This window comes from Helobdella robusta (assembly GCF_000326865.2).
Source record: "Helobdella robusta unplaced genomic scaffold HELROscaffold_2, whole genome shotgun sequence".
Taxonomy (NCBI): domain Eukaryota; kingdom Metazoa; phylum Annelida; class Clitellata; order Rhynchobdellida; family Glossiphoniidae; genus Helobdella; species Helobdella robusta.
The window spans coordinates 9,560,573-9,574,026 of NW_008704083.1; the positions used below are offsets into that span (position 1 = coordinate 9,560,573).

The window sequence follows — 13,454 nt, forward strand, 5'->3', positions numbered from 1 at the left end:
AAAGTTGCACAAGCAGCATTCGAACGTGGTTACAGTGCAATAACAACGACATGAATTAAGGTACTTCATCCGTCTTAGTTAATTTGAAGTATTTAATATACACAGAGTTTTATTTCAAAATAAATATTACGAATTTTCGCATCAAGATATGTCTTCACTTGTTACTACCACACAAAAAATTCCGCATTTTACCGGCCGAAAATTAAATCCTTAAAAAGTTTAAAAAGAAGCTCATCTCTCAAGATGATTGGTTAATAAAGCATCACGTGTATAAGCTTACCTGTTATGCTTTACCTGTATTGAATGTATACATCACAGGCCTTGTGCGATATAATATATTGTTGTTGTTTATATGTGTGTTATGTATGTATGTATGTACGTACGTAGGTAAGTATGTGTATGTATGGTTTATGTATGTATGTGTTATATGTATTTATTATATGTATGTGTGTATGTATGTGTGTATGTGTGTATGTATGTATGTATGTATGTATGTATGTATGTATGTATGTATGTGTGTGTGTGTGTGTGTGTGTGTGTGTGTGTGTGTGTGTGTATGTATGTATGTATGTATGTATGTATGTATGTATGTATGTATGTATGTATGTATGTATGTATGTATTTATGCATGCATGCATGTATATATGTATATGTATGTGTGTATGTATGTATATGTATGTATGTATTTGTTATATGTATGTAAGTATCTGTATGTATGTGTTTGTTAATGTGTATTTGAATGTTTTGTATATGTTTAATTATAGTAAAGTATGCAACAGTTTATAAAGGTACGTTTAAATTAAACGAAATACCACTGCTACTTGTTTATCATTGAAGATGTTACTATGAGTTTATTCTTTATCATCGGCGTTCTTTTGTAAAGGATTTAGAAAAATATTTTCAAATACATTATTTTAATTTACAAATTCAACATTATAAACAGCCACAAAACTCCACTAGCTAAAGGTAGTTTTAAAAAATTTTCATAAATTTTTTATTTCATCTAGATTCTATAATCTATATCCATTCGAAATTAAAATTGATAGTATTTCGATTTTTCATAGAAACTATAATATAATATAATGTAATAAGTACAATAAATACATACACAACACAGTACAAATTGATTAGTGGTAATTGTATTGTATACAGTACTGAATACATATCTCATTCATCATGTTAATCAGAAGTCTAGCTGGCCAGTTCTTTTTTCAAGATCGTAAAAAATCATTTTTTAGTATTTAAAAAGAATAATAATTAAATTAATTCATGCGATCAGCTGGTAGAAAATTTATTTAATTTTTAAAAATTGTTTCATTATATTTGTAATAATAGAAATCAAAATTTTAAACAGAATGTAATCATTTTTTATAAATATTCCCAGCATTTCAAGTGGTCAGTAAGTAATTTCGTCTGGTAGAAAAAAAACCAGCCATCACCATATCATGGCTTATGGACAAGGTGTGTCTGTGTATGTTTGTGATTGGAGTTATTTAATTTTTATTGATTAATTAATAAATTAATTAAATGAAATTATTAATTAATTCACTAAAAGATAATATGGTTCTTGGTTATTTTAACGCAAAATCAAATGTCTATGCACTCCTTACACGCAAAAATGTCATTAAACGTATCCAACACAAGACCATTTTAAAGGTGAGATTAAGCACATAGTACCAGTGAAATACGTTAATTATAGCTGCAATATGCAAATGACCTGTTAAATATGCAAATTACAGATGTTTTATGCAAGTTAGGGTCATTAACATTCAGCAGGCTGACAGCGTTTTTATACGAGCTCGTCACACCATCACTGCAATGACAATTACTTCAGTTCAACAACGCCAGTAAGAGTAACAATAAGAATAATTTATATAACATCAGCAACAATAACATCAACAACTTTAATGACAATAACGACACAACAATAAAACTCACAACAAGTACATTGACAGCAGCAATAACATTAACGACTAAACATCACGTATATAGAGTAGCAGAAAGCATAGAACCTAATACTAAAATTTTACACATGAAAACTTTTCATTCAACGTCTCCGTGCGTTTTTCTGCATGTTTCTTCATTTCTAAGTCCTTAAAAATTTCTAATTTCTTCATTGTGTGTTCTCTGCTTACAGTATTAAACATTATATGGTTGTTGTGTGAGCACGTGCGAATAAGATAGAATTTGTGTCTGTGTGCGTGCGTGTGTGTGTGCTTATATATGTATGCGTATTTGCGTGTGTTGTGTACTGTAGCTATAATTAACATGTTTGTGTGTGTGTGTATATATATTTATTTATTTATTTCTTACGCGCAGTTGTACACGTGCGTGTATGTATACATGTTTGCATGCGTGTGTTCGTGCGATTCAGGGTACATTAGAAAAAAGTAAGGTTATAAAATGATTTGGGAAAGAATTGGGAAGAGACAGAGAGAGAAAAAAGTTAAAGAATGCGTAAGATGGTATATAAATGGACAGATCGATGTAGATGGAATGTATCTCGTCTGTAGAAATGGGCGGGAGAGTAGAGGGATCGATAAAAATTGAAAAATCGAAAGATTGAAAAAGTAAAAAAACGAATAAAAAAGATAGAGAAGGAGCCAGAGTGAGAGAGAAAGAAAGAGAGAGAGGAGAGAAAGAGAGAAAGCCAAAGAAGAGAGAAGGAAAAAGCAAGAGAGAGAGAGAGAGAGAGAGAAGAAAGAGGGAGAACAATTGAGTGAATAGAGTGTTAAATAAATGCAAACAAACAAAATCGTTTCTGAAGGAAGTAAAATGTGAAAGAGTAACAATTTGAATGTTGACCTACTCGAGTCAGTCATTTGTTATTATTATTATTCACCATTTTATAAAATAATTATTTTTTAATATTGCGATTAAACATTCATCTTATGATTAAGACCCCAATTACAAATATTAATGCAAAACAACACACACACGCACGCACGCACACACACACACACACACACACACAAACACACACAATCAATCAATCATTTGGTGGAATGAATGTTTACAGATGAATGAATGATTGAATGAATGAATGAATGAATGAACGAATGAATGAATGAATGAACGAACGAATGAATGAATGAATGAATGAGCGAGTAAACGAACGTATCGTTGCCAGAAATAATATGAAATGAAATTAATGTTAAATATTTATATCAACTGGCCAGGGCCACCCAATTTCAAATTTCTACTTGATCTGTGTCCCCGTATAGTTGAATCCATTTTGCTTGTTGAATCACAATAAGTTTTGTTTGTCACCCAACGATTTATTCTAATCATCTTTTTTGGTTCTTGCATACCTTCTTACAGGTTCACGTGTCTATGTTTAGTTCAATTCCGATGACTTTGTTTTTGCTAACTCAATCTGATATATTTTTTATTTTAACTTGATTTTTTATTTTTCTGGATTTGTTTGGCGAGGGGCTGTGCCACTTAAAATGATAATAATAAATGATATAAATAATAATAGAAATAAATAAAATAATGAAAATAAAAATAAAAATAAAATAACAATAATAATAATAAAATAACAACAATTACTAAACAATATAAACAATAATGTTATAAAAATAAATAAAAAAAAAATTTCCCGCGAATGTGCAGACGATAGCGATGGAGATGAGTACGAAGATGAACTGACGAGAATGCATGATGGCATCGTCAAGGATGACGTCAATGCGGTTTGTTTACTTCATTTGCATACACACACACACACACACACACACACACACACACACACACACACACACACACACACACACACACACACACACACACACACACACACACACACACATTGATACATAGATACACGCACACACACAGATACACACACATTCACACACACAGATACAACACACACGCACATTAAACACGCACGTACGTACGCAATGTTAGAAACACATTTTAAATTTATTTATACGCATATATAAGCTTACAAACAGCCACCCAAATACGTTAAAATAAAACACATACAAGCAGATACACACATGATTTTTTTGTATGAAATCACATGAAAAATCACAGGTTTGTTTTATGTTTAGACTTTATAGGTAGATGCACAGCACACGAACTAATTCACACGCACGTATTCATACACACGTACACATACATACACGTACACATACATACACATACAGATAAGGTCGGCTCTGGAGTCTGGAGTGGATGTGAATGAAAAGTTCAGTGAGGACGTGGACCAACAACATGTCGACATGACTCCTCTATCATTGGCAGCTGCCCTCAACAAAATCGAAGCTGTTAAGGTGCGTGTTTGTTTGTGTGTGTGTGTGTGTGTGTGTGTGTGTGTGCGCGTTTATGTAGTTGTGTTGCCATATCTTGTCCAATAAATTAGGTCGTAGCGACGATCTTAATGCAGCAATGACTACTGTTATACAAGATGAGTTAGTTGATGCTGCAACATTAAAACTGATTGTTGAGAAAATAATCGCAAGGTTGCTTGCTACGAAATGTTATGTTTCCGATAGCTGCTTCTGGCGTATGGTGCCCACGTTGATGACACATTTGCTGCCCTGAAGACCACAGCCCTTATGACGTCATCGTTTCACGGCCACCAAGAAATTGTGAAGTTGCTGCTGAAGAAAGGAGCCAACGTGAATGCCGTCGACGTGCAAGGAAGTACCGCGCTCGGCTACGCTTTCGGAGGTGATGACCACCAATTATAACAATGATGACCCCGATGATGATAATGATGTTGACAATAAAATGATGATGATGATGATGAATGTTTCTTTATTTATCGCAGGAACGAAGAATATTGATGTCATCAATCAACTGCTGCAAGCAGGTGCGTTCCTATAAATTTATTTTTTGTCTTTTTTTATTTAATTAAGATTTTTTTCTTTTTATAAATTTTTCTTTCCTTTTGTTTTGTTGACGACGACGACGACGATGCTGAACCGCACCACTGATTGGACAGGGATCGACGTCAACTTGAAGAACATGCTCGGCATGAACGCCCTCCTCCTCGTGGCTGGCTACAGCAACGACAGACTGGTGCGCATGATCTTGGACCACAGAGCGGACGCCAACGCCGTCAACGATTTCAACCACTCGGCCCTTCATATTGTTGTGGTTGGAAAGTGGTCTCAAATTAGGGGGTTGACTCAGAATGGGAGGATGTCCAGTGCCCACTATGGATTGCACCGAAGAAATTTGGACATAGCCCTCAAAGATTGGGCTCGGTTAGTTGCAAAGTTTTGGCGCTCTGTGATTTTGCTTCACTTAACAATTTTTGGCGTGCGATAGTTATTTATATTGTGAAAGAATGCCTACTATATATATATATATATATATATATATATATATATTTATTTATTTATTTATGATATTTGTGTTTTATTTCCATCACAATTATGTACCCTATATCATCATCATCATCATCATCATCGAATGACAACCACCACCATCAAATGACCACCACCATAATAACATATTTGAAGGTCCCACCGTTCCTTACTTCGAAGCGGTAGGGAAGATGAACAACTGCTGGAAAGAATTGGTCAGCACGTAAAGCTGATGATGTTGAGGATGATGGCTGTGGAGATGATTTTGAATGATGATGATGATATGATTGAATGAATGATGATGGCGGAGTGGGCGATAACAGACATTTCCTTTTTTAAATTGTAAAAAGACAAAAAGACCAGCACATACAAATGCATGTTCCTATATTCGTTTTAAATTCAATTAATCGATCTCCACAAAACAGGTCAGTTTATGATGGAAGTAGGAAGCAGGTACATGGAGCCAGAAGTCGGGTCAAACGATGGTGAAGATGACCAAGAAACTATGAAGAAAAGAGTAGAAGCTGTTTGGAGGTGATCACTTACTTCAAACCATTCTTTTCTATCTTCGCATGTTTTACACATTTTCATTCTACATCGGGTTTGATTTGTTAAAATGTATTTTTTTTAAATACCAGCTACCGAAGAGACCAGCTGGAAAAGCGTCAGACAAAGAAAAAACAGAATGGTGTGATCGACAATCTCTTGTCATGTGGAGGTAAAAGAAGTAAAAAAGGTAAAGAGCAGGTCAAAGGTCAGGGCGCTCCTTTGGCCAAGCCAGTACCCGTCAACGATCAAAGACCCAACCTACCTGCTGACGCCGAACAGGAGATTGTCAACATATCAGAGAAGTGCTCGAGAATTCTAAAATATATCATTGATGCTGGCTGTGAAGTTGATAAGGTTCTTAACCAGACTTTTCGTTCATTTGTTATTATTTTAGTGAATTATTCTTTAATAAAAAATGAATTAAATTAAAATGAAAAATAAAAAACTTTCAAAAACTGCAGGTTGAGAAGACGTTTGGCATGACAGCTCTTGACATGGCGATATTATTCGGTGACGTGGAATCGACGGCTGTGCTGGCATCGGCCAATGGGGATGCTTTCCACCTGATGAAGATGTTTTCCCTGACGGGTCTCTACGACGCCATCCTCTCTGTCAACAAGAAGCAAGTGAAGGAGGTGCTGGCCAGTGAGGATAACATTGATGTCAATCAGAAGTTTTCTGCTTTCAATATGTCTGCTAAGGCCGATATGGTATGTTATATTTTTTGATATTGATGTTGGCAATCGTTAACTTTATATTTCTTGAAGTTTGTTCATTTTTGAGAAACACGCACGCAGAGTAGATTATTTTGTGACTTGCCTATGTTTCGAAAGTTTAAAACTTTTCAATTCATGCACGCTATGCGTCTTTTTATCCGAAGTACGTGCGGAAATTTTATGCGGTTCAATATTTTTGGTGTTATGATGAAAAGTATAAAATAATAAAAAAATGGCAATAATAATAATAATTGTTATTATTATTATTAAAAGGCGAGGAGCCGGGATATAAGGAGTGAGGGATTGACTCCCATTGCTCTAGCTGCTCAAATATCAGATCCCGAGATGCTGGAAATCATCAAAATGCTACAGAAGCAAGGTGGCCAATCTGTTAAATTTACTCAAAAACGAATTTATTATTTATTCTAAAAGTTTTTATTTTTTTAATAGATAGATTCTCTTTATATTAATCAATTAAATACTTCTAAATCATGCTAGTTAATTAAAACAGTACAAAATGATGGAACAGTATCGTTGATTGAAATAAAAAAAATCTTCAAAAGGTGGCGATGTAAACTCAGTGGGTCCCAACGGAAGTAGTCCACTGGGGGAGGCCAGTCGAACGGGCAACCTGAAAATGGTCGAGTATCTGGTATCACAAGGGGCCTCTATAGAACAACCAAGCCCCTGCTACAACAATGCCACGCCCGTTACCCTAGCCATAATGAACAAACGATATCATATCTTTGATTTTCTGCTGCATGTTAGTACATTCCGTCGTTTATCGTTATTTGTACCTGATTGAACTGTTTTAATTACTGAAAACTTTATTTTCAGTTTTGTTTCCGCTCAGTTTTATCAAACCTTTAACACTTTCCTCTTCCTCACGCACTTGCAGAAAAATGTGAAATTGGATAAAAAGATGTCAGACGGCAAGACGGCCCTCATCATAGCCGCCGAGAACGAAGACAGAACAATGGTCGAGAAGATCCTCGGTGCAAACCTGCTTGAGAATTTCAGTGATAGGAATGGCATGACTTACGAACTGGCAAAGGAATACCAAAAGCCTGACAAAAGTAATAAAAGACTCATCTAATACTTCTTTTTTAAAATGATCAAAATTGGATGCTTCGAATTCTTTAAACGCTTGAACAATAAAAAATTCTTTGAAGATTTCAACAACATCATGAAGATAATTAGCAACGAAGTTCAACGCATCAAATCCATAACGACAACTACGACAACAACCACAACTTCGCCACAGCAGCAACAAGAACAGCAACGAACCTCGGCAAGACCAGCCAATCAGAGAGTATCAGACCCTTTGAATCTGAAAGCTGGTGCCAATAAAAAACCTCAGTATAATTTTCCAACTCAGCCTCCACAGGAAGAAGAAAGTGAAGATGAGGAGAGCGAGGAAGAAGACGATGAAGATGACGAGGACGATAATAAAATGAAACAGCAGCAGCAACAGCAGCAGCAGCAGCAGCAACAGAAACTTCAGCAACAAGTGAATTTTTTTTAAATTTTTCGCTTGAGATATTTGTTTGTTCCATTTTATTTTGTTTTATTATATAAAAACATTACGATATCAGAAACAGCAGCAGCAGCAACAACAACAGAGACAACAACAACCGCAGCAACAAAAAAATATTCAAAAATCAATTCCTGCTCCGGAAACAAGTTCGGAAGAGGAATCAGAGGAAGAAGACGAAGAAAGCGAAGAAGATCAGCCAATGCCACAACAGCAGCCACAACAACCACAAAAACAGCAAGTGCCTTCTAAGAACGTGTTACAACCTCCTGCGCCACTGCAACCACAAGCAAAACCGCAACAACCAAGACAACAACAAGCAGAACCATCTTCCGAAGAGGAAACTTCTGAAGAAGAGGAAGAAGAGGAGGAAGAAGAAAGTGATGAAGAGCCGTTGCCACCGCCGCCTCCAGCTGTAGTAACTAAAACGGCAAAAACAACAACAACTGTAACGACACAAAAAACACCAATCCCCGTTCCGCAACAGCCGAAGCAGCAACAACCGCAGCAACAAAAGCCACAGCGGCCAGCATCAGAATCTGAAGAAAGCGAAGAAGATGACGAGGAAGAAGAGGAAGAAGAGGAGGAAATTCCTGTGTTACCTCCGAGAATGAACGGAAAAACAAATGTGAAAACGGTGACAACCATCACCACCAACAAACAACAGCCATCTCCAGTGGCCTCTTCAAGAACTGAACCGCAGCAAAAACAACAACAGCAGCAACCACAACAACCCAAACCGCAGCAATCGCAACTACAAAAACAAGCACCCAGACCCCAACCTTCTCCGCCAGTTGACGATGATAGCGAAGAAGAAGAAGAGGAAACTGATGATGATGACGAAGAGGAAGAAGATGACGATGAAGAAAATCAGCCACAAGAGCGGATAGCTCCACCTCCCCAAAAAAGTGAGACCAACTACAGGCCGCAAACAACAACAGCAACTTCGACAACAAAGACAACTGTAACTAAACAGCCTGTCCCACAACCGAAACCAGCCATCAACCAGCCTGCACGCACTAAACGAGCAGTTGAATCTTACATGCTCTCTCCCATTGGAAACAACAACAATCCCCCTCCACTTCCATTTTCTAGACCTCCCGGAGATGATGACGACGACGACGAAGATGACGACGATGATGATGTCGACGAAAACGGTTACGGAGAAGAATTCCAACCTTCGAGGTTTACAGACTTGAATGCGAATTCTCCAACCAAGCAGACGAACACGACCGTCAAGAAAACGGTAACAAAAGGTGGCGACGGCGTCTCGCGAACTGTCGTCACAAAAACAGTGGTCACCACTTCTAAAAATGTTGTCTCAGGCCACGGTAAGAATCCGATTCCTGTTGAAAGCGACGACGACGATGTCGATGACGAGTATGAAGATGATGACCACAGAGGCGGGGAGACTGACATTTAAACGTGGCCAACTAATGGATGACCGGATCTATTTTTCAATTTGTAAACGTTGTCGCTTGATTTTTATTTTGAAATAACAGAATAAATAAAATTAATTATTGATCCATTGCGTATAATACATACAAACCAATTCCTATAACTAATCATTTCTACCCCTGTCTTCTTATTTCAAACGTAATTTTCGAAGGGCATATGTGGTCGTTGATGAAAAAACCTTCCATTTTTGTGATTGCAAATAGAGGTTTGAACAAAATATTCAACTTTATTAACAATCGAATAATAAAATTTTACACCGTTGTATTCATTTAGTTTCGTTTATTTATTTAATAAATAAATAAATAAATAACATTTCGTAAAAACAAAATTACAATGCTACACATTTTTAAACACACGTACGAGATTAAGAACCAACAAAAATGGAGAAAATTGAATAGAAATAAATTACATAAATGTAATTTTTACAAATTTGTAAAAATTGTATAATGAACGTAAGCGTCAATGTATCTGTATGTACAAGTGTGTGTGTGCGTGAGTGTGTGTGCGTGTGTATCATTTAGGTTTATTAAAACTTCTTAAATATGATTCATAATCTGGGTACAAAGAGGTTGTTTCTGTATTTTGCTTCTGGGAAAAATCTAATCTGAAAAAAAAAATTTGCGGGCATTATGGGCATTACTTTGGCTGTCCTCCCATTATATGAGCAGTCAATACTACCATTAGTAATATTAGCATGGATTCATTTCAACATCACTCTTACTCTTAGTTGTTGTAGTCGTTACTATATACTACAACTTTAATTGCTTGTCAGCCGGTAACCACTTTTGTCATTCATTCATTCCTTCATTCATTCATTCAATTAATGATTAATTAGCGAATTCAATTTTTAATTAATCGATTTAAACTGGCCAAACCTGTGTTTGGCCTTTGGGTCCTTCACACTTTGGACGCCATATTGAAAGTGTGAATCACCATTAGCAGCTGCTTCGTGATGGGCGGCGGTGCTGACAGTGGTATTTGAATTGTCAGAGAATTGAACTCTTGTTGTGTGTCGGTTTGAGAATTTCATCTGCTTGTTCAGGGAGCTGGTCTTTAATATGCTAACTTTGGGTTCCACTGGTCTGCTTGAAATAAAAATAAAACTCCATCATTTCTAGCGCCAACTTATTGAGGTTGGAAAGATATGGAAAGATGGAAGTTATTACAAAGTCATTAGTAGCAGAACTGACTTTTTAAAAAGCTCATCTGGGATGTTACGATCGTTACCGTCAACGAGCGACAAGGTGGATGTTAGTTCAGACATTTTGTTCATAGTTTCTTGATGCTCTGTGGAAAGCGTCTCTTTTGATTTTTTGTCCAGATCGGCAGACGGTGGTAGATCACTGCTTGGAGTGCAGTACTTGTTCCTTACCCTCAAGATGTCCTGCTTTATTTTCCTCATGAACTCGTCTGCGTTTTCTAAGTTTACAAAATCATCAGTATGTTCGGGTACATCAGTAACAACTGCTCCATCTGGCCTAGAAGGAATTTTACGCAATAATAACTGATATGATGCCCTTAGTAAATGCACCTCAAATAACATAAAATTACAGAGTTATATTAAATAAATTTTACAAAAATTGTAACCCAACAAATCCACTCTACAATGAAAGAAACTATTTCAAAGTTTTTAACATAAATTATTTGTCTATCTAAACTCTACTCAGTCACTTTCATTACTTACTGATTTTCTTTACAGGATTCAAAGTAATCTGATTCTCGTCCTTCTAAATCACCAGCATCCTTTTCACCATCATCATCATCTTTAAATAAGGTGTCTTTTAATTCTGTAATTAGGTGAACATAGTTAGCAAAAGTTGAAATTGGACAGTTGATTTTGACATTGAAATGGCATAGAAAGGAGAAGGACAGGGTGAAAGCGGGGTTGCGTGATACTGAGGCGAGTGACAGATGTGGATGGCGTCGAGGGGTATTTCGGTTTCATCATAGGTAGCCAAACGGCAACCCCCGATCTCGGGTAAAATGCCGTCTAAACGTGTGTTGTTGTTGTTGTTGTAAATGGCATAGAAAATGCATTGCTACATGCATATTATCCTTACATGCATATTATCTTATATGGTGTGTGTAAAAATAAGTAAGGTATTAAAAATTCAGTTACTGCCATCAAAATGCAACTTTTTACCAAGACTCAAGTATAGCGCAATCATATACATATTTTATAATAAAAAAGATGAAAAACATAGAAATGTAAAAAATAGATAAAAATTAAACAATCTATACCTATAGAAACTTAATTTGATTAAAAGCAATTAATAATAATTAGGAAAAATAAAAAAAATTAATTAAAGAAATCACCAGGCAACAAGCGGATCAACTTTTCTTTATTAACATTTAGGGCACTCCTCGCCTGCATTTGTGACATTTCATAGGAATTGTTGTCTAATTCAATTTCCGCTAATTTTTTTTCAGCTTTAATCTTTTTCAAACAAAATTAATGATTATTTTAAATGGAGTATTAAATATTAAGTAGAACACTTTTTTAAAATATATTAATTTAATTTTTTTTTTCTTTATATAGGTTTTACTATTTATTACTGACCATCTAGATCTTAGACTAAGTAATCCAATAGTTATTTAATTAAATTAAACAATTTGGAGGTACAACTCTACTAAAAGACTTTCTAGACTAGCACTAGAGACTAGAGTAGAAAGAGAAAATAAAATACATAGTATTATAATTAAATAATTTAATTATTATAATTAAAATTTAATATGTAAAATTATAAATTATATTATTATATACTTTATAAAAGACAGACATTATTTATTTACTTTTATAATAAAAGTTTTATTTTACAGTTTACTTACATTACATTACAGATTACACTAGTCACAGACAAATAGAACCAAAAAAGTTAACATAATTTAAATAATTTTTAATTTAAATTATGATAAACTGTCAAAAGCACTTTACTAACCTTCAATTCTTTGATGTCGTCGGACATTTTTTGAAGAGATGAAGTCACAGATTGGACAGTTTGTGGGTCCATAGCTTCTTGGTGGTTTACCAACTTGTCCAGATCAAGTTTGGCATTTGTGTAGATTGACTCGAGCTGTTCAAAAACATTCATTTCTGGAAATTTTTTTAAAATATAGTAATAAAAAAAAGTTCCTTTGAAGAATTGTATTTGTATTTTTAAAGTTTCAATTTTTGAATTGAAATGTTACTGTGGGGAAATTTCTAACTACCGCCACAATATTTTAAACGTGGAATCCATTATCAATTGAACAATTGAGCACTGATATATATCCATGCAATTGAACTATAAGACACACATAAAACATGAAACATCAAAATAATAACTAATGTGTATAATGTTTTACTTTTGTGTATAGAATGAATTTTACTAAAGTTTCACTAATGTCAATTTATTTCATTTATACTTGAATGATTACTTTTAATTATCATCATTAATTTCTGGTAAATTACAATTTCAGTCTTTGCAATGTAATACAGAAACGCATTATATATATATATATATATATATATATTCCATATATATATATTCCATATATATATATATATATATATATTCCATATATATATATATATATATATATATATATATATATATGGAATTAAATATATATCAAAACTTTAACGTTTAACTTCCCAATTTTGTTTTAGGAAATGATTACAATGATAATTTATTTTTGTTTAACTATTTAGTAATTTAAATCACACAGTATTTTAATTTATATAGAGAGGTATTATCATTTAATTGTCTAATTTATGCCTAAAATGGTATATGAATAGTATATGTCATTCAATTTTGGTAAAAGACTACGAGCAATGAAAAATAAAATAGGTAAATTATTAAGTGGATTTCAATTAAAATCATTAGGAAGGTTATCAAT

The 13,454-nt window shown here is 34.5% G+C and overlaps 2 protein-coding genes across 2 annotated transcripts; one reads left to right on the forward strand and one right to left on the reverse strand.

Moving 5' to 3' along the window:
• Nucleotides 1-750: 750 nt before the first annotated feature.
• On the forward strand, nt 751-9,843 carry HELRODRAFT_188458 (hypothetical protein). The gene is made up of 18 exons (XM_009017820.1): nt 751-966; nt 1,385-1,461; nt 1,556-1,656; nt 1,835-1,943; nt 3,616-3,692; nt 4,152-4,277; nt 4,500-4,677; nt 4,778-4,819; nt 4,952-5,216; nt 5,475-5,533; nt 5,744-5,852; nt 5,957-6,221; nt 6,329-6,577; nt 6,857-6,962; nt 7,147-7,346; nt 7,482-7,659; nt 7,756-8,093; nt 8,179-9,843. Exons 2-18 carry the CDS (start codon nt 1,446-1,448, stop codon nt 9,538-9,540), a joined length of 3,780 nt encoding a protein of 1,259 aa, XP_009016068.1. The 5' UTR covers nt 751-966; nt 1,385-1,445; the 3' UTR covers nt 9,541-9,843.
• Nucleotides 9,844-9,857: 14 nt separating this feature from the next.
• On the reverse strand, nt 9,858-12,756 carry HELRODRAFT_188459 (hypothetical protein). The gene is made up of 6 exons (XM_009017821.1): nt 12,515-12,756; nt 11,892-12,012; nt 11,260-11,362; nt 10,766-11,053; nt 10,449-10,660; nt 9,858-10,177 (listed from the first exon to the last, which is right to left on the reverse strand). Exons 1-6 carry the CDS (start codon nt 12,665-12,667, stop codon nt 10,089-10,091), a joined length of 966 nt encoding a protein of 321 aa, XP_009016069.1. The 5' UTR covers nt 12,668-12,756; the 3' UTR covers nt 9,858-10,088.
• Between the last annotated feature and the right edge of the window lie 698 nt (nt 12,757-13,454).